This window comes from Pteronotus mesoamericanus, unplaced genomic scaffold, assembly GCF_021234165.1.
Source record: "Pteronotus mesoamericanus isolate MK-2021 breed Mesoamerican mustached bat unplaced genomic scaffold, CSHL_Meso_final contig_57, whole genome shotgun sequence".
NCBI classification, from domain to species: domain Eukaryota; kingdom Metazoa; phylum Chordata; class Mammalia; order Chiroptera; family Mormoopidae; genus Pteronotus; species Pteronotus mesoamericanus.
In genome coordinates, this window is record NW_026555203.1 from 612,863 (window position 1) to 638,597 (window position 25,735).

The 25,735-nt window shown below is 38.8% G+C and overlaps 1 protein-coding gene across 1 annotated transcript in view; it reads left to right on the top strand.

Annotated features, from left to right (window-relative positions):
- Positions 1–24,889, top strand: part of LOC129076156 (A-kinase anchor protein 17B-like) — a 29,231-nt gene extending 4,342 nt beyond the window's left edge. The window contains 5 exon segments of the mRNA XM_054580345.1: positions 17,856–18,624; positions 19,668–19,798; positions 21,450–21,681; positions 23,256–24,594; positions 24,597–24,889. Coding sequence (XP_054436320.1) covers positions 17,872–18,624; positions 19,668–19,798; positions 21,450–21,681; positions 23,256–24,594; positions 24,597–24,889 — 2,748 coding nt within the window. The 5' untranslated portion in view covers positions 17,856–17,871.
- Positions 24,890–25,735: the final 846 nt, after the last annotated feature.

Genomic DNA, 25,735 nt, shown 5'->3' on the forward strand with positions numbered 1-25,735 from the left:
ACAAAACCAAAGGGGTAGAGTTGAGGGAGGGTGGGGGGAGAGGGGCAAGGGAAAGTGGTGGGGGTAAGGCAGAGACAAATGTAGTTGAAAAAATAAATTAATTTAAAATAAAAAACATTTAAAGATAAAATGCAAATTCCCATGGAAAGGGAATATCTAACCAATTACATAGTAACTCTATAGAGTTCCTATAGCATTCTCTCTATATAGAATTTCTACAGAAATTTGCTATAGGCATGAAAAATGAGAAATGTGTTCACTATATCAGTATCTGAAGTTATCAGACAGATACAAAAACCAAATCATGATGTATAACTACACTGTGTAAATCTCAATGCTATTCATACAAAAAATTGTAAATATACAGTTGTCTTACTTTTTAAACCACTTCATCCACTTTTTTAAAAACACAACAAAGCAATGCAATATTTATTTGCCATCTCCAGCAACAAAGCTTTGAAACCAGGAAACAACCCTTTTGTATAAAGCAATCTCCTTCCCACCCACACCTGGTTATTGTTTATGAATACGAAGTACACAGAATATCCACTTTAAATGAACAAATTTAAAAACATACATAGAGATATACCCCATTCTGTCAAGTATTTTAGTCAGTTAAGAAGGCTAGTACCATTGAACCTGTTAAATAAGATTCTTCCTGTATTGTTTTTTTAGGTAGTCGGCCAATATCTATATGTATAAAAATCCCCTCCTAGAAATACTGAATTTGATTCTTCTTCAGTATAGGACAAAAACAATTAAATAAATGTAACCTTTGAGAATACAGGAATTTTAAACTGCCTCTGAATATAAAACAAAACAAAGCAAAGTGTCGTTACACCTTTTTAACCCTGAATGCCACAGCTCTACCTCTGGCGCAGAAAAAAAAAAAAAAAAAAGAATGAATTGTGCAGAGAGAAAAGGTGAAAGTGGCAACAACACCAAGGAAAGGAACTCAAACCAGAAAAAAACAAACAGAAAGTTAATAAAATGTGCTTTGGGTGCTGCTGGAGATACAATTGGTACAAGGTTCACAGGTCCTTCCTCAACACAATACCTCCAAACTCCAATGAAGCAACATTTTTAGAAATACTTTCATTTTTCTCAAGTCTACCCTCAAGTTATCTGTAAGCCAATACACAGGAAAATTACCTACATTTAGCTACACTGAGGATGCAATGCCAATAGGAGGTCCTGAAGTATGCAACTATGCACCCATAATGGGATGTCACATTCCAATTTAGTGACATTATCCTGTTCATCTTCCAAGTTATTCTCTACAAGAGCCTCAGTTCTATTTCAGTGCTTGAGCTGTCCCTGGGGCTAGAGGTACACTGAATGAGAGCTCTCCACTGGCTCAGATCAGGGAAGAAAATTGCTCTAGATGTCCACAGTGGACAATGGTACAAACCAACCTCTAGACGGACTATTTCTATAATCTTACAAGTAAAGGCTACACAAACAGTACACTTTGAATACGTAGGAACCAATACATTTTCATACAATCCTTTTTTTTCAAGTCAATCTTATCCAATTGTGGCCTTAAAAGGCTATTTCTTACAATTCTGAATCCAGAAACGCAATGTTCCCCATGCCCTTAAACACACTCAATCATTCACCACTAATCCAACATAATCATGTTCCAAATCTCAGCTCAAGAACTCGGTTCTTACCGAGTTTTTCTTAGAGCTTCTTTGACCCCTGTAGATGAACCTCTCTTTTGTCCCAGCTTCACCGCAGACATTCCTCTAAACGGGATAATTACATTGTATTGGTATTTCTTTGTGGTATTTCTTTGCCTTAAGAGAATATACCATCTCTTAACTCCAAATATACCCAGACCTTCCTCAGTACCTGCCTGCACATGGCAAGTATTGAAAAAGATGTTTGACAAATGAAAAGATTATTGTTTTCAACAGTGACACAAACTTACAGAATACCATCCATCAAGAATTATACACACAATCCTGGTGAGTGTGGCTCATCTGGGTGTCATCCTGCAAACTGAAGGATCACCAGTTCTATTTCAGGTCAGAGCACCTGCCTGGGTTGTGGACTCAGTCCCCAGGGGCAAGTACAAGAGGCAACCGATCGATGTTTCTCACATCGATTTTTCTCTCCCTCTCTTTCTCCTTCCCTTCTCCTCTCTCTAGAATCAATAAAAAGAAAAAAATCATATACACATAACTACATATCATAGCTCTTCATTTTACACTCTACTTATTTTTTTTCTTATTTATTGCATTTCATCCATTTTTGACTTTGTATCTCTTTTCTCTAGTAGTGTTCTCTTGTCAGGATGCCACAACAGCAGTCTGCCATGAAAAATTCACATGAATTGTGGCTTCTCTAGTCTTTCTTCCCTTGATCATGTTTTCACCATAAGGTATTGGGTTATATTCTATTCTGCAGGACTTGTATTCAAATAAGTTTACGTTGGGATTTTAAAAAGTTTGGGCCATACTGCTCTCCCAGAAACTGCTTAGTAGTGTCAAGCATGGTCCCATGTAAAGGCTGCTTTTGCCCTGTAGGTGGCGACTTGTGGGCAGGAAGTTTGCTGGTAATTTTCAGATTGTGAAGATAAAATAGAGAAGTAACACTGATGACTTCATGATATACATTTCCCAAAAATAACATTCTGACTATTGAGTGAATGAGGCAAAAGTGTGGAATATAGTCAGCCACATTCCTTTAAATCCCTGATAGCTTTTGTGTTTTTAATGTGAAGAAGAGAAATTAATGAGTCTACTTCTGTAGCATTGTAGTAAATTAATCTAAAGGTATAAATTGGTATTCCTGGTTGGAAGTGTCCGAAGAGATGTATTCTACAACAAAAATGCTCCTGGTGCTTATAGAAGGGGACAAAAGGTGAAAAGACTGGTCAACCACGTCTGTGACGGCCCTGGGCATGTTTTGAAAATTGCTCCTTCTCTTGCCATCATGGAGTGACTCCCATACTCACTAACAGAGTTATGTAAATGCTTTTGTACAGAAAGGCCTAACACAAACCTTTCTTTAGGTTAATTTATTTTTATTAACCTTGGAAACACTTTACTTTCACAAACATTACCACATAAAGGAAACATTAGTATGATCTTTTAAAATAGGGAAGTGAAAACTGAAAATAAAGTTGCCCAGAGATGAATTAACATTATTCTGGTTTTCTTCATTTCAAGAGTAAAATTTCCCATACTAAATTCTACTTTAGAGCAGGTTTTCTTTGAACATTGGTAGAACAGATTAGCTCTCAGTAGGACACTCATATTTCATAATCACAAATTCATCATTGTTGAATGGCTGTGGATCTCCAAAAGTCCCTTGTTTTCTGTTTCCAAAGCCCTCAGTGCCCGAATAAGCCCTTTAGGACCATCTTAATTAGGTTATTTAGTCATATGGTGGGTCCTATCTTGTCTATATCATGTTATTGCAATGCTGAGAAGGCCACTCATGTTAATGATGTGATTTAAATTTTTCTCAGGATAAGAGTATATGGTTAGCCTCAGTTTTAAACTTGTTTTTCAGGTTAATGATATGTCAAAACATGTTCATCCATGACCTTTTGACTGAAGAGCCAGAGAATAGTTCTTTTTGGTCAAGACTTACTAAGATTCTATACTAGCCAAGAATTTGGCAATTGGCTAGGTTGATTTGACCCAAATATGTCTTGGCTGCCCCACAGACTATACAAATATGTTGATATAATTTTATACATCTAAAATGCTTACAAAAATGACCAACTTTAAGGTTCAAAAGCCCGGAGAAAAAGAAAGTTAGAAAAGAACTACTTTGAAAGATGATATTGAGTTGTGCAGGTGGTCCTATGTTTTTCACTGTTTTTTTAAAAGTGCCTCATTCAAATATCCTTGTTAGCACTCTGATAATGCATTTATGAAAGTGAGAAAAAGTGAGAGAGAATGAATGGGGGGTATTTTGCTTACAACTCAAGTGCTTTTTAAAGTTTTAAATTGTATTTCTGATATTAAAAAAAAACAGAGATGTAGGAGTAATCTCTCTAATGTCTTTTGAAATGAAAGAAGGTATTAGAGTGACTTTGGATCAGAATGTACAGAATGCATTGTGCAGACCCTACAGAATGTATTGAATTTTCACTGCAGTTTACAACAACAATTTTGGGCTTGTGAGAACATCTCAACACTGTTTCCTTTTCTCTCTTCTATTATTCTACTGTGATTGAAGTCAGCTTTGCTACTAGGTATAGAGGCAATGAAGATGAGGTAGACAGGTGATTAGAGAAAGCAGACATGTTCTCTGAGATTCTGTTAGAAAAGTTCTGGCATGGGGAGCATGTTGAGTGAAATGATTTCGTAAAGCTGTGTACACAAGATACTGCTGGAATGCACGCTGTAAACATTATTGAATAACTATAATTTTTTAAGATTGGAGAAACTTTCAGTTGCCTCTGCAAAGGTATTAAAGAATAAGTGATTTCAATAGTGTTGATTTTAATCGGGTGAGAAGAAAGATGTGTGTGTGTGGTGAGTGGGATTGGTGAAATCATGGTAGGACATAATAGAACAGAGGAATAGTTTAAAATTTTTTATTAAAATTTAACTTGTTGATAATATGTGGAGGCCATAATTTTGGCATTTGGCATTCTTTGCCATCAGGGCTTGGTTTATATTAGGCTCTCAAACCTTTGTTGAATAAAGTAATCAATGCATATGACAATGATTGGTGAAAGTGATGGGAAAATGTTTAATGGATTCTACCATTGCTATCAACTGAAGCACAGACATATTAAAAGGGAATTTAGAAGGTAAATTAGATTGTTCTAAAGAATCATTTTTAAGTCATAGCCTAATAACTTGATCTCAGTGATTCTACCTCTTTTGGTATATAGCTACTAAATAATACAGCTAATTTAAAATAGATTATTTAAAAATATGTTTATTTTGTTTAAATGGGGTTAAAAACAGGGATTGTGTGAGACAAGAACATAGATCTTTTTAGACCTATTTTCAAGAGCAAAGCAGGGCCCTATGCAACTTTAACTAGATTCAAGGATTAGCACACTGAAACTTGGAGTTGAGAAAGTATCCTGATTTAGAATAAAGCATATGTTAAAGTTGAGTATTGAATGTAACTGAGTACTTTTGGAAACATCTGTCAGTTTTTACTATAAAATAAATCAGCTATGACTTAAACATTCTGCAGTCAAATCAGTGGTTGCTGGGGGTTGGGAGAAGGACTACAAAGGCACAGGAGGAAAACTTTTTGGGGTGATGAGTATTTTCATTATTTTGATTGTGGTGATGGTTTCATAGGAGTGTATACATATGTCAAAATTCATCAAAATGTACACTTTTGGTACATGTACACTTTATGTTACCATATATCAATTACATTTCAATTAAGCAGTTTTTTCCCCCAACTAAGGGCTTTTCTTTGAGTCAGGACACAGCGATCAGGCGATCTGTGGGGTGGGTCAGAACAGACAGCAGCCCCAAGGGAAAGGGTAGAAGGCCTTTTAAGGTGTGTAGCAGACCCCTGAGGAGGGTGAGTCACCCTGCTCATCTGCTCCAGGTGTCCTAGGTATCTGATCACAGAGGGCTGATTATGTACAAAGCTCGAGGGAGAGGGGAGGGGGCCATGAGGATTCAACTGGTTTCCAGCAGGATGCTACCGGCTATGCCTCAGTAACTTCTGCTATGGGCAATCTCGAGGTCAGGTATTTAGCCAGTGACATATACCTTCTTTGTTCCAACATAGGCAATGGCTTAGGTCTATGTCCCAGTACATTCTACCATCCCAGGCTCTTTTCTGTTTCATTTCGGAAAGGGGTTGCTGAATTTCTTCTGTAACTACTTCAACACTGACAAGGGTCAAAGAGTCATCTTTAGATCATATCTAGGAGTTGGGCCTGGGCCTGTACGGGATTCTGATCTTGCAAGTAGAGGATGATCCCAAACTTGTTTTTTGAGCTGGTCTCATCTGGAAGATGTAAACTTTATAAGCAGGTTAAATAGGCATGGGAAAAATAGGAGTAGAAGAAGTATCATGAATAGGGGGCCTAACCAGGGCAATAACCAGGTCATATTGGGAAGCCATGCAGTGGGGTCCCAAGAGGAGGTAGAGGTTCTGATCTTAGGTGCAGACTCAAGACTACTTTGAATGAATTGCCCTGGCTGGTGTGGCTCAGTGGACTGAGCACCGGCCTGCAAAGCAAAGGGTCGCTGGTTCAATTCCCAGTGTAGGGCACATGCCTGGGTTGCAGGCCAGATCCCCAGTTGGGAGTATGTGAGAGGCAACCACACATTGATATTCCTCTCCTTCTCCGTCTCCCTCCCTTCCCCTCTGTCTAAAAATAAATAAATAAAACCTTAAAAAAAAAGAATACTTTGAATGTTCTGCTGGACTTGCCCTGATTTGTTTATATAAAAACAGAACTCTTCTTTAAGGTACAGGTATGTTCCTCCTGCAGAGGCGGTGAGGAGGTCAAGGGCCCTCCAGTTTTGTAGAGCTATCCTTGCTAGGGAGTCTAGCTGTTCCCGGAGTGCAGATAGGGTTTCCCAAGTCTTAGTTAGTGATTCAGCCATGTCTTGTGAAATTCGGTGCTGTATGCCTAGTGAGGCACCCTGTGTTGCAACCCTGGCCCTGGCTGGCGCCAATTAAAGCTATTATGGGGGTTAATAGAGGTCCCCCTCTTTTCAAAAGCTATCCATGTCCGCTGAGGGGGAAAGGAAGTGAGGCCTTTTCCCAAGCAAGGCTTACTTCTAGGGACCATTGCCCTGCCCAGTTTGGGGGTAGGGTCCAGTAGGCATGTGATCTGCAAATCCAGTATATTCCTGAGGGTGGGTATAACTCTGCAAACATGTGTTCAGTTGTGAGTTGACTCCGTATGCTTCTGAGGTGCTGTGTGCAACCCTAGTTTCCCACCATTCTAACCCTTGAGCCGCTGAAGATGCTATAACCAAAGGGTCTAGGATGAGGGTAGGATCTCCTGTGACTGGTTTTTTTATGTATTTAGTGAAAATGAAGCCTTGATATTTTCCAAAATGAAGAGCTATGTTTTGGTCTTGGTAGAATATGGGACATTTTCGTGATTCTGCTGTGCGGAGGAGGGGGTCCGTTTCTGAAGTAGCTTTGGTGGATCTACCTATACAATAAGCAGAGCTAGCATTAGGGGGTGTGCCAGTGAAAATGGCAGGTGGTGAAGACTTTTTGAGCCTAGAGGAGTGAATCCATTGAGATAGTCCCCCTAGTTTGGCAGCTGTGAGTATGGTGAGGAGGACCTGATAGGGCCATTTCCAACGAGGGAAAAGGGACACCTTTGATTCCAAGGGAGTTTTTAAAAGTACCAAATGCCCAGGCTCTAGGGACATAAGAGCCAATGCATTGTTGGTTGGTTTGGGTAGTACCCTGTCTGCATATTCCCACAGTAGCTGTCTTGTCCAGTCAAGTGTGGGAAGGTACTCTCCCAAGGGAGATGGAGAGTTAGGGAAGTATCCTAGTAGGAAAGGTCTGCCATATGTGTCAATTAAGCAGTTGTTAAAAATAACTTCATGTATCTAGTGTTAAACTGTCCAACTACTCTTTTGTTATTGAAAGTCCTATTCAAACCTCGCAGGGTTCAGTCATGACTCACACAATCTTTGGTTATGTGTTCAGATCCCTCTCCGCATTTACAATGATGGCAGATAGAGGGGATATCTAATTGGGGAGGGAGCTGCTATTGTTTTACTCAATTTTCATCCTTTTTTGTGCAAGTATATATTAGCAGTTGTGAATTGCTTCCTTTTAATAGTTTGCTATTATTTCACTAGAAAAAATAATATAAAATTAACATGTTTATTGTAAACATTCAAAAATTGAAATAACAAGAAGTATTCAAGGTAAAATGGGAAAGTCTATTCCTCTCCTATACTTCCATTCCATTTCTCAGGGGACATATTGTTGACAATTTGATGTACATCTTTCCAGGCTTTATATGTAGAGGGGGGTGTTGTGCATGCACGCATGCATGCACAGGGGCTCAAAAAATAATTTTCCTTCCACTTTCTAAGTTCTTCTAGCTGGGTTAATAATGAAATTAACATGAGACAGATTAACAGGATAAAATGTCCAAATTTTATTTCAGATTAACATTTGGGGCTGTCATAAGCTATGAGACCAGGAGACACATTGGGCTGTTGAGGTTTACATGCTATTTTGGACAAAAGAGAAGGGGAACAGAACAGAGGTATGGCACTTCAAAGGAAAAGTAAGCAATTTACAGGTAGACAAAGAGCAAATATGTGGTAAACAAATTCTTGCTGGGCCACTTAGAAACAATACACAGAGGAGAGTCTAACAAACAGGCTTTGCTAGATTTCTCCCTGTCTGCCACAATTAGTTTATTTTATGATGTTAAGGTGATGCTCCCTTCCTTTAAGCAGGATTTTCTATCTGAATTCCTGTAGACAGGTAAGGGGAGAGGCTCAAAGGTTCTTTCCGAGTCTTTTGTTTTTCCATAACCAGCTTAAAAGCAGTATCCCGGGTAGCACATTTTGGGGTGGCAAAACTTTGGTCTTCCCCATGTATTTATATTGCTTATATTTACTATATTACATTTACAAAAGCAAGATCATATTACACATTATTATTATACAACTTGATTTTAATTTTTCCCTCTAAAAAATACTGTAGGCACCATTCCCTATCAGTAAGCACAGATATAATATCCTATCCTCTCTCTCTCCTTCCCTTTCTTCTTGTTTTTTCTTTGTTCTCTCCTACTTCTCCTCCATCTCCTTCTCCTCCCTCTCCCACACCTTCTTCTTTATTTTTTTGTTTGTTTTGGGCCTGAGATCTTAAGGAAAAAAGCATCACAATGGGAATTATCATTATTGTGCACTTATATGTCAGGCACTGTCAAGTTGATGATTAGTGACCTGGCAGAAGTTGCCAATGACATTGCTATAGTATTGAACCCATGACACATGTAAAAAGCCTATTTCTTGGTACATACTAAGTCCTCAGTAATTTTTTAAAAATAAGATGGGAAATTAGTTGTTTATTCTGGAAGAGTATTTTAAGATGAAATATTCATAAACATTTAATTTTAAGATCTAAAGCTCTTAACAACTGGAAAAAAACATTTTATTCTCTATATCAGAAGAATAAATGTTTAATTTGCTATTATTACTGCTGTTGGGAATCAAGAATTTGAGCTGAGGATTTTAAGGGAGGCCAGTTTTTTCATTTTTGAAAAAAAATTGGGTCCTCTTGGGAAAGTTAGAAAACAACTGAAATGCTTCCTAATCGAGGTGTAGAGTCCCCTCACTGGAGAAATGACTGTCAAAAGATAAACTATAATGCAGAGGTTGCAGACTGGCAAGCCAATGAGGCCTGCAGATATGTCTATTCACACTTCAGAGTGCTTTTAAATTGTGTTGATTACTGACATCTGAAAATCAAATTTCACATAAAGACATTGATTTCGGTCCTTTCTGGAATTATAGAACTACCTGGCCACACTAAGCCCTCCTTCCCCCATGGCAGCTGGACCTAAGAAGCAACGCCTCTTTAGATGGAACACATCTCTCAGCCTCTGTCAGCATTCTTTGCTCACTGAGACCATCTTGCTGTTCATGGAGTTGTTAAGTTGTGACATTTGCTGTAGAATTTACTGCTTATTTTTGCTTCTGTGTGAAATGGAAATGATAGACAATTTTTAGAGTAAAAAATACAGTAGTATGTCAAACACTATAAAATGGTATTTGACTCATTTCTCTGCACATTTGACAAGAACCTTTATTCTACACTTCAGGAAAGCAGAGAGAGCTGGCTAAAATGCAGAAACATGTTCTACTGTGTAGAAGTCACCCCTGTGAAGGATATGAGGCATAGCTTTAATCTCAAAAGGTTGATGGTTTTTAGTAGTCTTTGTGATTTTAATCTTAAACAGAATAAGAAATTGAAGTTCTTTTTTTTAAAAAAAATTACTTCTTTTTTATAGAGGAAGGGAATGAGAAAGAGAAAGAGAGAAACATTCATGTGTGAGACATCTATCAGCTGCCTCTTCCAAGTCCCCAACCGGGGCCCTGGCCTGCAATCCAGGCGTATGCCCTGACCAGGAATTGACCTGGCATCCCTTCACTTCACAGGTTGGTGCTCAATCCACTGAGCCACACCAGCCAGGGCAATATAAAATCAACTTATATTGAGCATACTTTTATTTTATTTTATTTATTTTTAAAATATTTTATTTATTTATTTTTAGAGAAGGGAAGAGAGGGAGAAAGAGAGGGAGAGAAACATCAATGTGTGGTTGCCTCTCAAGTGCCCCTACTGGGGATCTTGCCCACAACCCAGGCCTGTGCCCTGAGTGGGAATCGAACCAGTGACCCTTTGGTTTGCAGGCCAGCGCTCAGTCCCCTGAGCCACACCAGCTAGGGTTATTTATTTTTTAAGTACATTTTATTGATTATGCTATTACAGTTGTCCCAATTTTTCCCTTTGCCCCCTTCCACCCTGTGCCCTGCTTCCATCCAGCATTCACCCCCATCCCCTTGGTCATGTATATAAGTTCTTTGGCTTCTCCATTTCCTATACTATTCTTTCTTTAAAATATTTTACTTACTGTTTTTTTGGAGAGTGGGGAAGGGAAGGAGAAAGAGAGAGAAACATCAATGTGCGAGATAAATATCGATTAGTTATGTCTTTCACACGCCTCCCAGTGGGGACCTGGCCCACAACCCAGGCATGTACCCTACACTGGGAATCGAACCAGTGACCCACTGGTTCACAGGTCAGCACTCAATCCACTGAGCCACACCAGCCAGGGCATTTCCTGTACCATTTTTAACATGCCCCTGTCTGTTTTGTACCAACCAATTATGCTTCCCAATCCCCACACCTTTTCCTCCCATTCTTGCCCTTCCCCCCCTCCACGATGATAATCCTCCATGTGATCTCCATATCTATGATTCTACTCCTGCTCTAGTTGTTTGCTTAGTTTGTTTTTATTTTTGTTTTTCTTTTTTTAGATTCAGTTGTTGATAGTTGTGAGTTTGTCGTCATTTTACTGTTCATAGTTTTGATCTTCTTTTTCTTAAATAAATCTCTTTAACATTTCATGTAATAAGGGCTTGGTGATGATCAACTCCTTCAGCTTTACCTTGTCTGGGAAGCACTTTTTCTGCCCTTTCATTCTAAATGACAGCTTTGCTGGATAGAGTAGTCTAGGTTGTAGGTCCTTGCTTTATATCACTTTGAAGACTTCTTGCCAGTCCGTTCTAGCCTGCAAAGTTTCTTTTGAGAAATCAGCTGATAGCCTTTTTTAAATCCTCTTTTTTATTTCTTTTAAAAAATTTTTTCAAATACATTTGTCTCCCTTTACCCACCACCACTTTCCCCTGCCCCACCCACCCCCACCTCCCACCCTCAACCCTTCCCCACCTTGGGTCTGTCCATGTGTCCTTCACACCTGTTCCTTGATATGACCCTTCCCCTTCCCCTTCTCCTCCCTGCTATCCCCTGTCTCCCTCCCTCCCTCCCTCCCTCCCTCCCTCCCTCCCGTCCCTGTCAGTTTCTTCTTACTTTCAATGTTGCTAGTCATATTTTCCTTGCCTGCTTCTTTTGCTGATTAGGTTACACTTATAGGTGAGATCATGTGGTATTTGTCTTTCACCCCCTGGCTTATTTCACTTAACATAATGCTCTCCAGGTCCATCCATGCTGTGGCGAAGGATAGGAGCTCTTTCTTTCTTTCTGCTATGTAGTATCCCATTGTGTAAATGTACCATAGTTTTTTGATACTGATACAGTCATTTACTGATGGGCACTTAGGTTGCTTCCAGCACTTGGCTATTGTAAATTGTGCTGCTATGAACATTGGGGTGCACAGGTTCTTTTGAATTGGTGTTTCTGGATTCATAGGGTATAATCACAGCAGTGGCATCACTGGGTCAAAAGGCAGTTCCATTTTAGCTTTTGGAGGAAATTCCACACTGCTTTCCACAGTGGCTGCACCAGACTGCATTCCCACCAACAGTGTACTAGGGTTCCCTTTTCTCAACCCCCTCGCCTGCACCCATTATTTGTTGATTTATTTATAATGGCCATTCTGACGGGTGTGAAGTGATATCTCACTGTGGTTTTAATTTGCATTTCTCTGGTGGCTAGTGATACTGAGCATCCTTTCATATGTCTCTGGACCCTCTGTATGTCCTCCTTGGAGAAGTGTCTGTTCAGGTCCTTTGTCCATTTTTTAATTGGATTTTTTGTCTTCCTGCAGTGGAGATGCGTGAGTTGTTTATAAATTTTGGAGATCAAACCCCTGTCTGAGGTATCATTGGCAAATATATTTTCCCATACGATTGGTTCCCTTTTCATTTTGCTGATGTTTTTCTTCAGCTGTGCAGAAGCTTCTTGTTTTGATGAAGTCCCAATTGTTTATTCTTTACTTTATGTCCCTTGCTCTAGGGGACATATCGGTGAAAATAATCCTGTGTGGGATGTCTGAGATTTTCCTGCCTATGTCCTCCTCTAGGACTTTCATGGTGTCACGACTTACATTTAAGTCTTTTATCCATCTGGAATTTATTTTTGTGTATGCTGTAAGTTGGTGGTCGAATTTCAATTTTTTTGCATGTAACTGTCCAGCTCTCCCAACACCATTTGTTGAAGAGGCTATTTTTACTCATTTTATGCTTCTGCATCCTTTGTCAAATACTAATTGACCATGGAAACATGGGTTTATTTCTGGGCTCTCTATTCTGTTCCATTGTTCTATGTGTCTGTTCTTATGCCAGTACCAGACTGTTTTGATTACAGTGACCTTGTAATAGAGTTTGATGTCAGGTATTGTGATCCCTCCTACTTTGTTTTTTTTCCTCCAAATTGCTGCAACTATCTGGGGTCATTTATGGTTCCATATACATTTTTGGAATACTTGTTCTATGTCTGTGAAATATGTCATTGGTATTTTAATAGGGATTGTGTTGAATCTATAAATTGCTTTGGGTAGTATGGACATTTTGATGATGTTAATTCTTCCAATCCATTAACACGGTATATGCTTCCATTTATTTGTGTCTTCCTTAATTTCTTTCTTCAATGTTGTATAGTTTTCTGCATACAGGTCTTTTATCTCCTTGGTTAAGTTTATTCCTAAGTACTTTATTTTTCTTCTTGCTATATCGAATGGTATTTTTTTTCTGATTTCTTCTTCTATTTCATTGCTGGTGTACAAAAATGCCTTTGATTTCTGAATATTGACTTTGTAGCCCGCTGTTTTGCCATATTGACTTATTAGATTGAGTAGGTTTTGGTGGAGTCTACAGGGTTTTCTATGAACACTATCATGTCATCTGCAAATAATGGTAGTTTTACTTCCTCTTTTCCAATTTGGATGCCTTTTCTTTCTTTTTCTTGTCTGATCACTGTGGCTATGACTTCCGATACTATGTTGAATAGAAGTGGTGAAAGTAGACATCCTTCTCTTGTTACTGATCATAGTGGGAAAACTTCTAGTTTTTGACCATTGAGCATGAGGTTGGCTGTAGGTTTTTCATATATGGCCTTTATTACATTGAGGTATGCCCCTTTTATTCCCACTGCTGAGTGGTTTTTTTTTTTTTTATCATAAACAGGTGTTGTACCTTATCAAATGCTTTTTCTACATCTATTGATATGATCATGTGGTTTTTGTCTTTCTTTTTGTTTATGTGATGTATCATGTTTATTGATTTGTGAATATTGAACCATCCTTGCATCCCTGGGATGAATCCCACTTGATCATAGTGGATGATCTTTCTAATGTATTGCTGGATGTGGTTTGCCAATATTTTGTTCAGGATTTTATCATCTATGTTCATCAGCAATATTGGCCTGTAGTTTTCTTTCTTGGTTGTGTCTTTATCTGTTTTTGGGATTAGGATGATGCTGGCCTCATAAAAAGAGTTTGGGAGTCTTCCCTCTTCTTGGATTTTTTTGGAATATTCTGAGAAGGACAGGGGTTAGCTCTTCCTTGAATGTTTTGTAAAATTTCTCCTGTGAAACTGTCCAGTCCAGGGCTTTTCAGTCCTGGGAGTTTTTTGATTACTGATTCAGTTTCACCAGCTGTTACTGGTCTGTTCAGGCTTTCCGCTTCTTCTTCATTCAGTGTTGGAAGGTTTTATTTTTCTAGAAATTTGTCCGTTTAGTCCACGTTTTCAAATTTCTTTCAGCCAATAGTCTTATGGGGACTCCTTTGTAGTAGCTCTCTTCTTTTCTCTTGCTGCTTTTAAAATTCTCTCTTTATCTTTAACATTTGGCATTTTAGTTATGATGTGTCTTGGTGTGGTCCTCTTTTGGTCCAACTTGTTTGGAACTCTCTGTGCTTTCTGGACTTGTATATCTATTCCCTTTGCCAAATTAGGGAAGTTTTCCTACATAATTTTTTCAAGTACGTTTTTAATTCCTTGCTCTTCTTCTTCTCCTTGCATCCCTATGATTAGGATCTTGGAACATTTGGAGATGTCCCAGAGTCTTCTTATACTATGTTCTTTTAAAAAAAATTTATTTACTTTTCCAAATATATTTGTCTTCGCCTTCCCCCCACCACTTTCCCCTGCCTCTCTCCCCACTCTCTGTCCCTCAATCCTTTCCCACTTTGGCATTGTCCATGAGTCCTTGCTGTATGTTCCTTTACTTGCCCCTTCCCTTCCTTGCAGCACAATTTACAATAGCCAAGTGTTGGAAGCAACCTAAATGCCCATCAGTAGATGATTGGATCAAAAAATTATGGTACATTTACACAATGGAATACAATGCAGCAGAAAGAAAAAAAGAACTACTACACTTTGTGACAGCATGGATGGAACTAGAGAGCATTATGCTAAGTGAAATAAGCCAGGGGGCAAAAGACAAATATCTTCCTTTTTTCAAAAATTCTTGTTTCTTCTTTCTGTTCTAATTGAATGTTTATTTCTTCCTTATGTTCTAAATTGTTGATCTGAATGCAGGCTTCATTCCCTTCACTGTTGGTTCCCTGTAGATTTTTCTTTATTTCACTTAGTGTAACCTTCATTTCTTCCTTTCTATTGTTGCTGTACTCAATGAGTTCTTTGAGCATTCTGATCACCAGTGCTTTGAACTCTGCATCTGATAGGTTGGCTGTCTCCATTTCGTTTAGTTCTTTTTCTGGAGTTTTGTTCTGTTCTTTCATTTGGACCATAACTTTTTGTCCTCTCAATTTGGAAACTTCTCTGTGTTTGTTTCTGTGTATTAGATAGAGCAGCTTTGACTCCTGGTAAAATGTACCTGTAAATTGTGTGGAGTGGAGCCTTAGGTAATCACCAGGGTGGGGCAACCGGCTTCACTGCTTTGTGGCTCTGTGTGGGGAGAGCATTCAGAGAGGGAATTTTGCTACTGCCTGGCTTCTAAAGGTTGGCTTAGCATTTGCCCCACTTCCATTTACTTCTTCCACTCCTGCATGTGACTATCGCCCTTCTCGCTGTTGCCCAGGTGTTGATCTCAAAGTGGGTGGGTTTGTGTACATTTTAAGACTGTGCTGGCCCTTTAAGTGACGTTTTCTGAAAATACCACAGTTTTGTCCCCTGCCTCAACCCCTACTGTTTTTTTTTTTAAGCCAGAAGTTATGGGGATTTATCTTCCCTATGTGGGAACCCTGAGCTATGCAGTCTGGCCAGGGGGTAGAATCGCTTGCTTCCATAGCACCCCTCCCAATTTTTACCTACCACACATGAATATGGTACTGCCTGTGCCCGTTCTGCTGCCACCACTGCCTCTCCACAGCATACCACTTCTCGCCACTCCACTGCTCCTAGCCATCTGTATGAATGGGTTTCTTTAAATCCTTGGTTGTTGGACTTCATGCAGTTTGATTTTCTGACAGTTTTGGGTGTTAGTTTTGAGATTTAGTTGTAATTCCTTTTTGTGGTTGCTTGAGGAGGTGAAACCTGTCTATCTCCACCTCCTTCTTGATCAGAAGTCCTAAATTCATTCTTTTGGTCATACATTTTACCCAACATTCTTGATTCTAGATAATTTTTGATGATTTCTAAATATCAAATCCATAATAAAAGAATTTTGAAACTGGCCTCCATCAAGGCTATTTAAAAAAAACAACATGTAATCCAGATTTTGAAATCAATCCAAGAGAAACATTCTAAAGGCAGCATCACTGGAATAAATGGATAGCATGACAAACCTGATTATTTTGAAGTGATTAACTATTTTGTGTGTACTTTTACTGGAATATTTTAAAAACATTCCTTTAAATTAGATTATATAAATAAATGCCTATTGACTATAGCTAAATTTGTGGGTTCAGTATATCTTAATTGCATTTCAAATGAATTTTTCTCCTAAAGGAGCTTAGTGTTGACTCACTTTTGCTGCAAATTGCAGCATACTTACTAGATTTTTAAAATCTATTTTGCTATTTAGATAATGTTTTTGGAAAAAGAGAACATTTATGCTCATATCATCTCACTTCAGTGTTGCTATCATAAGAATTTCTAGAACCTAATATGTTAGATAAGACTTTTGGTGACCTTTTAAAAAAACCTATTTATGCAAACTTTGTCTCCTAGATAAAGTTGACTTGGATTGTCCTTCAAGGACAGTTATTAAAGAAATATGTATCTGTAATATTAACCAAGGTTTAGTAGTAAATTTTATGTTAAAAATTCCATCATGTGGCTATATAAGTTTGGGTCTAAATGTCCCGAAAGTTGACATTAATGAGAAAAGCAGGTGATGTAGATTCTGAATACATCCATTTTTTTTGGGAGGGGGAGCTCTTTTATTGGGAAGTGCTACTTCAAGTCAGCAAATAGAAGAAGAAATTCCTAAGTCTCCATATTAGATATATTATTCACCTTGGGGCAATTTAATATGAAATGCCTGCAAGCACTCATGTTTGGGGGATTTCCTAGTCCCAAAGTAGAGGACAAATTCACTTTGACACTTATTAGAAGAGGTTCAATCTAATTAAAATCACTAGACTGGAGGAGTAAGAATCAGTATGTGCATGTAGGACTTAGAAACCAACCTGGACAAAGGATGCTAAATTAAGTTCCTGGGTTAGAACAATCAGCTGAGTTAATGTTCAAGAATGTGCTTCATGTATTTTACCCTTACACTCTTTCTCTGCCACCTCCAGCAGGTTTTTATGGGACTTTCCATTTGAAATTAATTATACAATAAATTGGAGGTTTGGAATCTTAGGGTCTCAATGTCTGGGCAACTTGTTTAATTTTCCTGAATCCACCTGAATTTCCCTGTCAGTAAAACAGGCATGAAAATACCTACTCACAGGTTGCTTCATGAATCTAATGAGATAAAGTAATATAAATAATAATCATAGCTTATGTTTATTGAGAACTTCCTGTCTGCCAGGTACTATTCTAAGGATTTCACATGTACTTGCTCATCTCCTCCTCCCTGAAATCTTATTATTTCTATTGTAGAGTTAAGGAAACTAAGACAGTATATGGAAAATCTTTGAAACATCTAAAATACATTAAACAAATGTAAGCTATTGTCTTTTTAAAAAGATTTTGTTTACTTATTTTTAGGGAGGGGGAAGGGAGGGAGAAAGAAGGAGAAAAATATCGATATACGAGAGATACACTGAGTGGCTGCCTCTGACATGCCTCAAACCAGGGACCTGGCCTGCCACCCAGGCACATGCCCTGACTGGGAATCCAACTGGCAAACTTTTGGTTTGTGGGAAGACACTCAACCCACTGAGCCACACCAGCCAGGGCTAAGCTATTGTCTTAAGTCTCCCTAAAGTATACATTTTCCTCTCAATTTGACCTAAGTCCAACAAATGCTAACACCAAAGTCCAAATTTCTGTTTTGCTCCATTTGTTTGAATATGTTCCCTTTTACCCTACAAGGTTTCCTGAGGATACAATGACGGTCACGGTGGTATATGATAACTCTGAGGCAACAGAGCTCTGTGCAGCTCAGCAACTCTACCTCAAGCCCATAGCAAAATTGATGATCAATGTATTGCTCCCAGAGAGTACAGAACCTATGAGGCCTTTCTCGAACTGGGAAGTTCTTGACCAGCTGAAGAGCCTGATTTGCCCTGATCAGTTCACTACAGTTCGGCTCTCTAAGAGTACGAAGAACTTCATCCGATTTGAGGGGGAAGCTGAAACGCAAAGTTTGGTTCAGATCCTGAAGGCAAAATTACATGGGAAGATCATCAAGCTAAATGGTTTGAAAACACACTTAAAAGTAGTGGCTACAGATGCCCAGGGAGAATGGGAGCACTTAAGCCAGGAACAGGAGACCCCATCAAATGATAGGGCTGATGAGATGGACCACAATAAGAGCCAAGATTCCATACATTTCCAAGGCTTACCCTGCAAGTGGTTTGCACCTAAAGGTTCCAGTGGGGAGAAGCCATGTGAAGAGATCCTCCGGGTGGTCTTTGAAAGTTTTGGGAAGATTAAGAATGTGGATATTCCTATGCTTGACCCCTACAGAGAGGTAATGACTGGTGGAAACTTTGGGGCTTTTAGCTTCGGCTTGCAGACATTTGAGGCCTTTATACAGTACCAGAAGTCAACTGACTTCATAAAAGCCATGGAGTCCCTTCGAGGGATGAAGCTGATGCTTAAAGGGGATGATGGAAAAGCTCTGGCATGTAACATTAAGGTAAGAAGTGGCCAGAATTTTTTTTTCTTTCCTGATGTTAAAGTGGTCCTAAGCAAAAGCTAAAAGAGAGCATCTAGAATAAATTTCCTTAGACCCCACTGGCTCTGATCAATAGGTCATGTAAAGATTTGTGTTGTCATTAATAAATGGATGTTTAGGAAAAAAAATAGCCCTGATCTGAATATCCTTTTCCTATCAGGCCTGCTGCCAACTGGGTTTTTAAAGTGATTGTTGTTATAATCTGGGGCTTTTCCCTAAGTTCTTGAGGGCATTAAAGGATGCTTCATGGCTCTCATGGAAGTATCTCATGTGCTTATTCTACTTGACAAGTTGTTGAGAGAAAAGAATACATGCAGTTTGAAATCACAAAGAAAACAATTTACTTTCTCTTTATTATTGGTATCACAACTTATATTTTCAATCTGTCTCTCAGGTAAATTGCTAAAACATAATTCCAACAAACTTGGATTCTTCACTTTCAAAATCAGCTTGTCTGTCATGTCACCTCACTGATGTCAGAGTATTTAGTCATCTCCTTGAAATCTTAATGCAGCAGAGGAAAAGATGCTGCTAAACCTTCCTTTTTCTCTAAATTAATATTTAGCATGAAGTTAGACTTTTAGGTTAGGTAGCTTCCTATGTATGAGTGTATGTATGTGTGTTATGTGTGAAGCTACTCATGTTAAAATGTAACTTTAAAATTATGAGCTATTCATTCAAGCAAAAGATATGGGAAACACTATAATGACCACTTATATACCACTGCCCAGCTTGTGCTTATCAGAGCCTGTGCCTGTAATAGCATTGTGGTATCACCTAAGACTGTGAAGTGAGCTCCTCAAGGTTCTGGCAGAGAGAATTCTGGAGCCCACAGGACTGTTAGGAAGGCTACTGAGAAGCAGTCAAACTGTATGGGTACTGGGATACAGAGAGAACACTTTTAATTCATTTGGTTTTGAATTGACTGTGTCCATATTAGTTTTATTTCTCTGGCCTGAGACACACTAGCAAACTTGTCTAATCAAACAAGTATTTGGGGGCAGGTTACGTTTGATACAACCAAACACTTCAGTGAAGGAGCCATAAGGAGGAGAAATCAAGAAAGGCTAAAATTACAAGAGCTGGAGGAAGAAAGGAGAAAAGAAAAGAAGAGAGAAGAGGAAGAGGCTAAAAGGTAAGGAGACCAACTTTAATAAGAGGGTGTTTTAACTTTTGTTTTATGGATTTATCCCTTTGGGCGAGTGGCTAGACTCGATAGATTACATTGAGGTGGGGAGGAGGGCAAGAATTGGTTCAGATTGGAGGACTCCATAGAAGTCTTCAGTCTTCCAACTGTGCTGTTACAAAACCAAAATGACAAGAAACAGTTGAAAACAAATGACTTTAAAAGAAAGCATCCTTGTTAGGGAGAACAAGTAATGAAAAGTAATGGGACTAGCCAGATTGAGCTGTCTGGAAAGTGATTTTAAAAAGGGGACCAGGAACTTTGATAGTGAAAATTATAGCGTACCAAATTTTAAAAATTTACACATTTACCTAAAATTTACCAACTTTTACATAGCCTGCTAATCTCAAGTGTTTTTTTAAACCCTCTTTTTAGGTCTAGAGAAGGTTTTCTTCCATAGGATATGGTCAGTATTCAAACTAACCCATAGGCAAGAAGGCATGGATTGAATTTTTGGGAATATTTTTCTTGTTGGCCTAAGTTCTTTCTGTGAATTTAAGGAGCCTCTACTTTTATTTCCTTGAGCTTATCATTGTTTCCCAATTTAGGAGTTTGAGACTAGAAAGGGCTATTGGATTATCAAAGGTTTTCCAAGAAGGTACAAATGGGCCATAACTTCAGGACTCTCAGCTGTATTTCCTGGCCCCTCCCCTTGCATGTTTATTCTTCCAGTCTTCCATGTAAATTACAGCCCTTCAAGAAAGGAGATAAAGAGTGTCCTTCCTTGTTGTGCCTCTAACTTTTTTGGTGGGCAAGGTGATAGGGGTTCTTGAGGTCACATCTGTGAAACTTGGCCAGAAGTTACACCTAGTCAATGTAACTACCCACCCCAAATTTCTGGATTTAACATGCAGTTAAGATAATCCTCTGACATTTGACTAAGTTCTTACTCAGATAATTGTCCTTTCTTGGCCTTTCCCCATGTTTCCATAAGGGCTTAACCAAAATAGTTTAAATTTTCAGACAGCAGCAGTAAAAATAAAGCCCATATTCTTCTAAGCCAGTATGGTTATTTATTTGTTTGTTTGTTTATTTATTTGTTCAAATACATTTGTCTCTGCCTTCCCACCACCACTTTCCCTTCCCCATGTTTTTATGATGGTGTACTGTGTTGTATAATATGTACAAAAGACCAGTTCTCATACTTAAGATTTTCTGAGTGCCTTGACTTACCTTTATTTGCCTACATGAAACCAGCTCATGGAAGGTTTTGATCGCAAGAAAAAAATGAAATCATAGCTGTGAAAGCTGGTCCAGTAGTCTCTGCTTGTGGTTTGAGAAAATGGGGGCTAGAGTCCTCTCCTTTGAATTCTGTAGTCTTTTTTTGGTATTCTCTGTGTAAGGTCTCCCGTGCACGCTTCTAATTGATCAACTCCATATGAGTCTTTGCCCTTTGATGGATGTGTCACAGTGTTTTCTATCTTCAGTTGTCTCTGTCAGGCCTTGGGGTTAGCAGTGAAAGATTCCTGGAAACCTAAATGATCTGTTCTTTATCCGTGTTGTCTCCCTCCTTTCCCCACTCACAGTGGTGAAGGAGTGGGGAGGAGAGCAAATGCCAAATAAATACTTTCTGAATGTTTGAACTTTAATCATTGTCCAGAAAAAGAAAGGAGGAGGAGAGGAAAGCCCAGGAAAAGAGGAAGAAGGCCAGGGTCAGGAGGCGAGCCCTGAAGGAAAGGGACAGACGTCGGCAAAGGAAGCGGGACAGAGCCAAAGCAGAGGCGCCCCGGGAGCCCAACTCTTCAGAGGAGTGGGAGCAGAGGAAGTTCCTTCTGGCTCAGAGGCGGGTGGAGGCTGTTTGGTTGCTACTGGTGCTCCTGAGGAAAATTGCAGTAAGGCTCTTTCCCACTGATTTACTGTTCAGTTTCTTTCTGAGACAACCCTTTCAGTTACGCAGTCCCCTATTTAAATCAATTCCATGGAAGACATATTGCATTCATTGTGGTTTATTTTCAATAGGCTGATTGATCTCTAACAACCCCAATTGTGGGTTTACATTATGGGTACCAAATTTTCTCAGGGAGTTGTGTTTCACCCTTGCCATCTGCTGCACATACTTTGTGTTTCCAAACTTTAGGATGGTTTTACCCAGGGCATTATAGCTAGTGTATCTACTTTTCTAAGTTCCTAATGGATGTAACAGAAAAACATCAGGGGGAAGAAATGGATGGTGTGGGTGTTAGTTTTGCAGTCTTCCATTAAGTCTACTTGTCATTTTTCTGCAACAGATTTGAATGAGAAGGGAGAGCTTTGAACAGATAACTGTATAGCAAGCTCATGTTAGTCTAGTCTTTGCTAAGGAATTTCTCACATCACAGAGCAATTGTTTTGTTTGGAAAGTTCCAATTTTAGAAGTTCTTTTTTCCCCCACTTACTGACCTCCTAAAGATAATCAGACTCAGCAGATGTCCCCGAGTAAAGGTCAGAAAGGCTCCCAAACTGTTGATTTAAAAATCCATATTCAGTGTTTTTTTTAATAGTGTACAAAGATTAAATAGCATTAGTAGATAGAGTTCACTTAATGTGTATTTGCAGTCTCAGTCTTTTTCTCATTAGCGTGGACAAACAGTGAAATCAGGATCAGAAAAATATTACATTTCCATTTATGATAAGGCTAGCTGGATCTTTTTTAATTTGCTTTAATGACCACCAAGGGTGACTCCTTTTAAAGAATTTATCTCTTTAAATATGTGTGATGCCTAATTCTTGGCCCCATTGATGCCTTTTACTGATTACACGGTCTCCACATTCTAATCACAAGTAATGGGTGAGCACTGTACCCTGATTTGCACCAGGTGTCAGTAGAAGTACGCTTCACACTCTTCCCCAGGGTGGGACTGGGAGCAGCACTTTTCACCTGCCCTGTGGTTGTGCAGAACAGATAGTACCACAGACAGAACCATTGTCAGGGCCACATTTTTACTCTCTGTGTTGTCTCTGAGGGTAGGCAGAGACACCCTCATCTGCAATCCATAGGAAGAAACTGGAATGAAAAACAGGAAGACAGGTTATCTTGTAAGCCAGTTGACTCTCTTGCAGACCCACATTTTATCTACCAGTCTTTTCTTGTTTTAGGATTTTCTGGGAAGGCTATAGACCATTTCTTATTATTCTTCATATCCCCAGTTTGTGAACAAATAAAAAAGGGTCATGTGCTTTGAAAGTATGTAAACCATGGTGCCCTGTAACATACAGATGGGCACAGACCTTGTAAAAGTAGCTCACATTAGACTGCGAAATTTAGTTTGATATCTCCTGTTTCCTCGGTGCGACATTGTTCCTAATTTGAATCTATGCTACATGTTATTAGAAACCTCTTACAACGATGTCAGAAATCCCAATATTCTTTGAAATTTTTAATCTGCTTAGTTTTTTATGCCCGATTTTTAACCTTTTTTTTTTTAAGGAATCTGCAGAGTTTAACCCACAGGAAGTAGTTGTTGCAGGCCATAAAGCTAATTATGGTCTGGGGAACACATTGCAAACTCTGAAGAGAGAAGAGTTAAATACTCAGTATCTTCAAAATAAGGAGGAAATGCCAAGATGTCAGGTTGCCAATAAACAAAAACAAAACATGAAGAAAAGAACTCAATTACATAAATCTTCCCACTACCACCAGAAGAAAAAAAGAAGATATTCAGTTAGAAAAAAGAAAATGGGAAAATTATTAACCAATGGATTCAATTACAGTTTTGTCTCTGACCAGAATAGCTTGCAAATTTCATTAATTAAAGGTCAACCTCTTGAGAAAGAAGACCACCTCTGTTCTAATAAATACTATCCTTCCAAATTATCTGAGAGAGACCATGGCAGAAAAAATAAAATATATGAAACATGTGACTTGATTGACTTTCTACTAAACCATTATTATCAGACTCCAAGATATCCCTCTATCTGCCTAGAACCAAGTCATCCAAAAAGCACATGTCAGTGGCAGAGGTCTGTGCATGCTATGGGAAATGGATTTCAAGTCAATTTGAGAAAATGTAATTGTCACTCAACCAGGTTGAGCCAAACACAAAAGCTGCAAAGTAGAGAACAGATTCAAGAAGACGATTGCGAGGCAAAGATTCATACTCAGGATCCTGTGCATAAACCACAAAAAAGAGCAAAAGTGGATTATGCCAAAGAATGTACTAAAGAGTTAAAAAACCATCACAAGGGTACAGCCAGTGAAGCTCATGATCAGCTGATCCCAACTGATAGAAAGGGCTATCGGTTGGAAAAGACCCATGCTTACCAGGTCAAAGATTCCAAATCCAGAAGTCAAAGCCAAGTTTCCTCATCCAAAATGTCAGCAAACTTAGAGTTGGAGTTCACAGATTTAATAGAGGAAATTAGTAGTGATTCTGAATGGTTTGGTGAAATACCTACCATAAACAACGAGAAGAAAGAGAAATCTGTGGCCACATATGAAAGTGTCCCAGAAAGAGAATCTCTTGGTACTGATAAAGTCATCACTTACAATCAAGAAATTAGATCAAGTCAGTCTACCTTGTATTCAAAGTGGAAACATTTTGGGGAAGATAAATACTCTAAATACCAGCTTAAGAAACCAGGTAAGAGGTCCACGTATGAACAGAGATATTCGTGGCTTGAGGATGAAAACAATTCCGTGTGAGCCAAGAACAGCAACAGCAAAAAGTATAAAAAGCTAGCCCCCAAATACTTGTTTTATTAGGGCAACTACCACAAATCCAGTTCCAGTGATGTATTAAACAACAGTACAAGAAAGAAGAAGAAGTTTATGATAATACATTTGACCAGAAAATTAACTACAGGGCCTTTCATGTGCCAACAACGTCATCAAAATGTGCTAGTGCTTTCTATTCCAGGCGTTTTCCCCAAAGAAGAGAGATTCTGCAGAAGTCAGAATATAACCAGGATGCAGGAAGGTTCAAAAGACATGAGAATTCGACAGATTTCATGCTGACTTCAGATAATTATTGTATTAAACGTAACAGTCGGAAGCACATTGACTATGGAAGCTATAATTTAGTAAACAATTACACCAGCCCTTTCTTTTTTAAAATGTTTTGAAGGTCTCTTAGATCAGGAACACCCTTATTCACAATTAACAATTTGCAAGAAGAATATTTAAAACCAAATATAGCTATGTAGTTAGCAACAAGAGCTAGAGAGCAACATTTAAAAGCTTGAGCATGGTCAAATGAAAAACCTTGTTTCTCTTGCCAAACTATAAAATATAGGTCAAAATCACTGTATGTGTGTCAGCAAGCTTTAGAAATACAAAACATCCAGTTTCTGAAGCTCAGTAAGACAATGTACATGCAAAAGTTCTTGATTCAAGAACCAACATTTCTACAGTTCAACTGCAAGTTTAATTTGGTGCCAGTGAAGGAGCAAATTAGCATTGGGAGGAATTGAGATAAAGCCTCTTTGGCCCTTTACTATCACAAGGTCATCATTTAGCATCATTTATCTTCCAGAGGCCAACAGTGGATGAGGATCTTTGTACACGTTCTTTGGTTTGGTCAGAACACCATGTACAGCAAACTTTCCTCACTTTCATCTATCTAGAAACAACTATAGATCAAAGAAATGAGACAATGGCTAGAACATAGACTTCTTCGTGACACTAGAGGGTTTCATGAGCACCCATTAGAAAGAAATTAATCTTATTAATATGTTCATAGTGCTCAAGGAATTGTCCTTCTGGAAACGAAGTCTTGGAAGAAGAATTGAAAAGGGGCCCAGATGGCCCTTTGAGGCTTAAAGGGACAGTGGACAATTAGCAGAGTTGTTTTCAAAGAACTTCATGCCATTCCAGCCTAGAAAAGCAACAGGATTGAAGTGATGCAACTGGTGGGATTTGCAAAAGGAAATATTGAAAGATCCTTGGGCACCAATAATGGCACTTGGGAA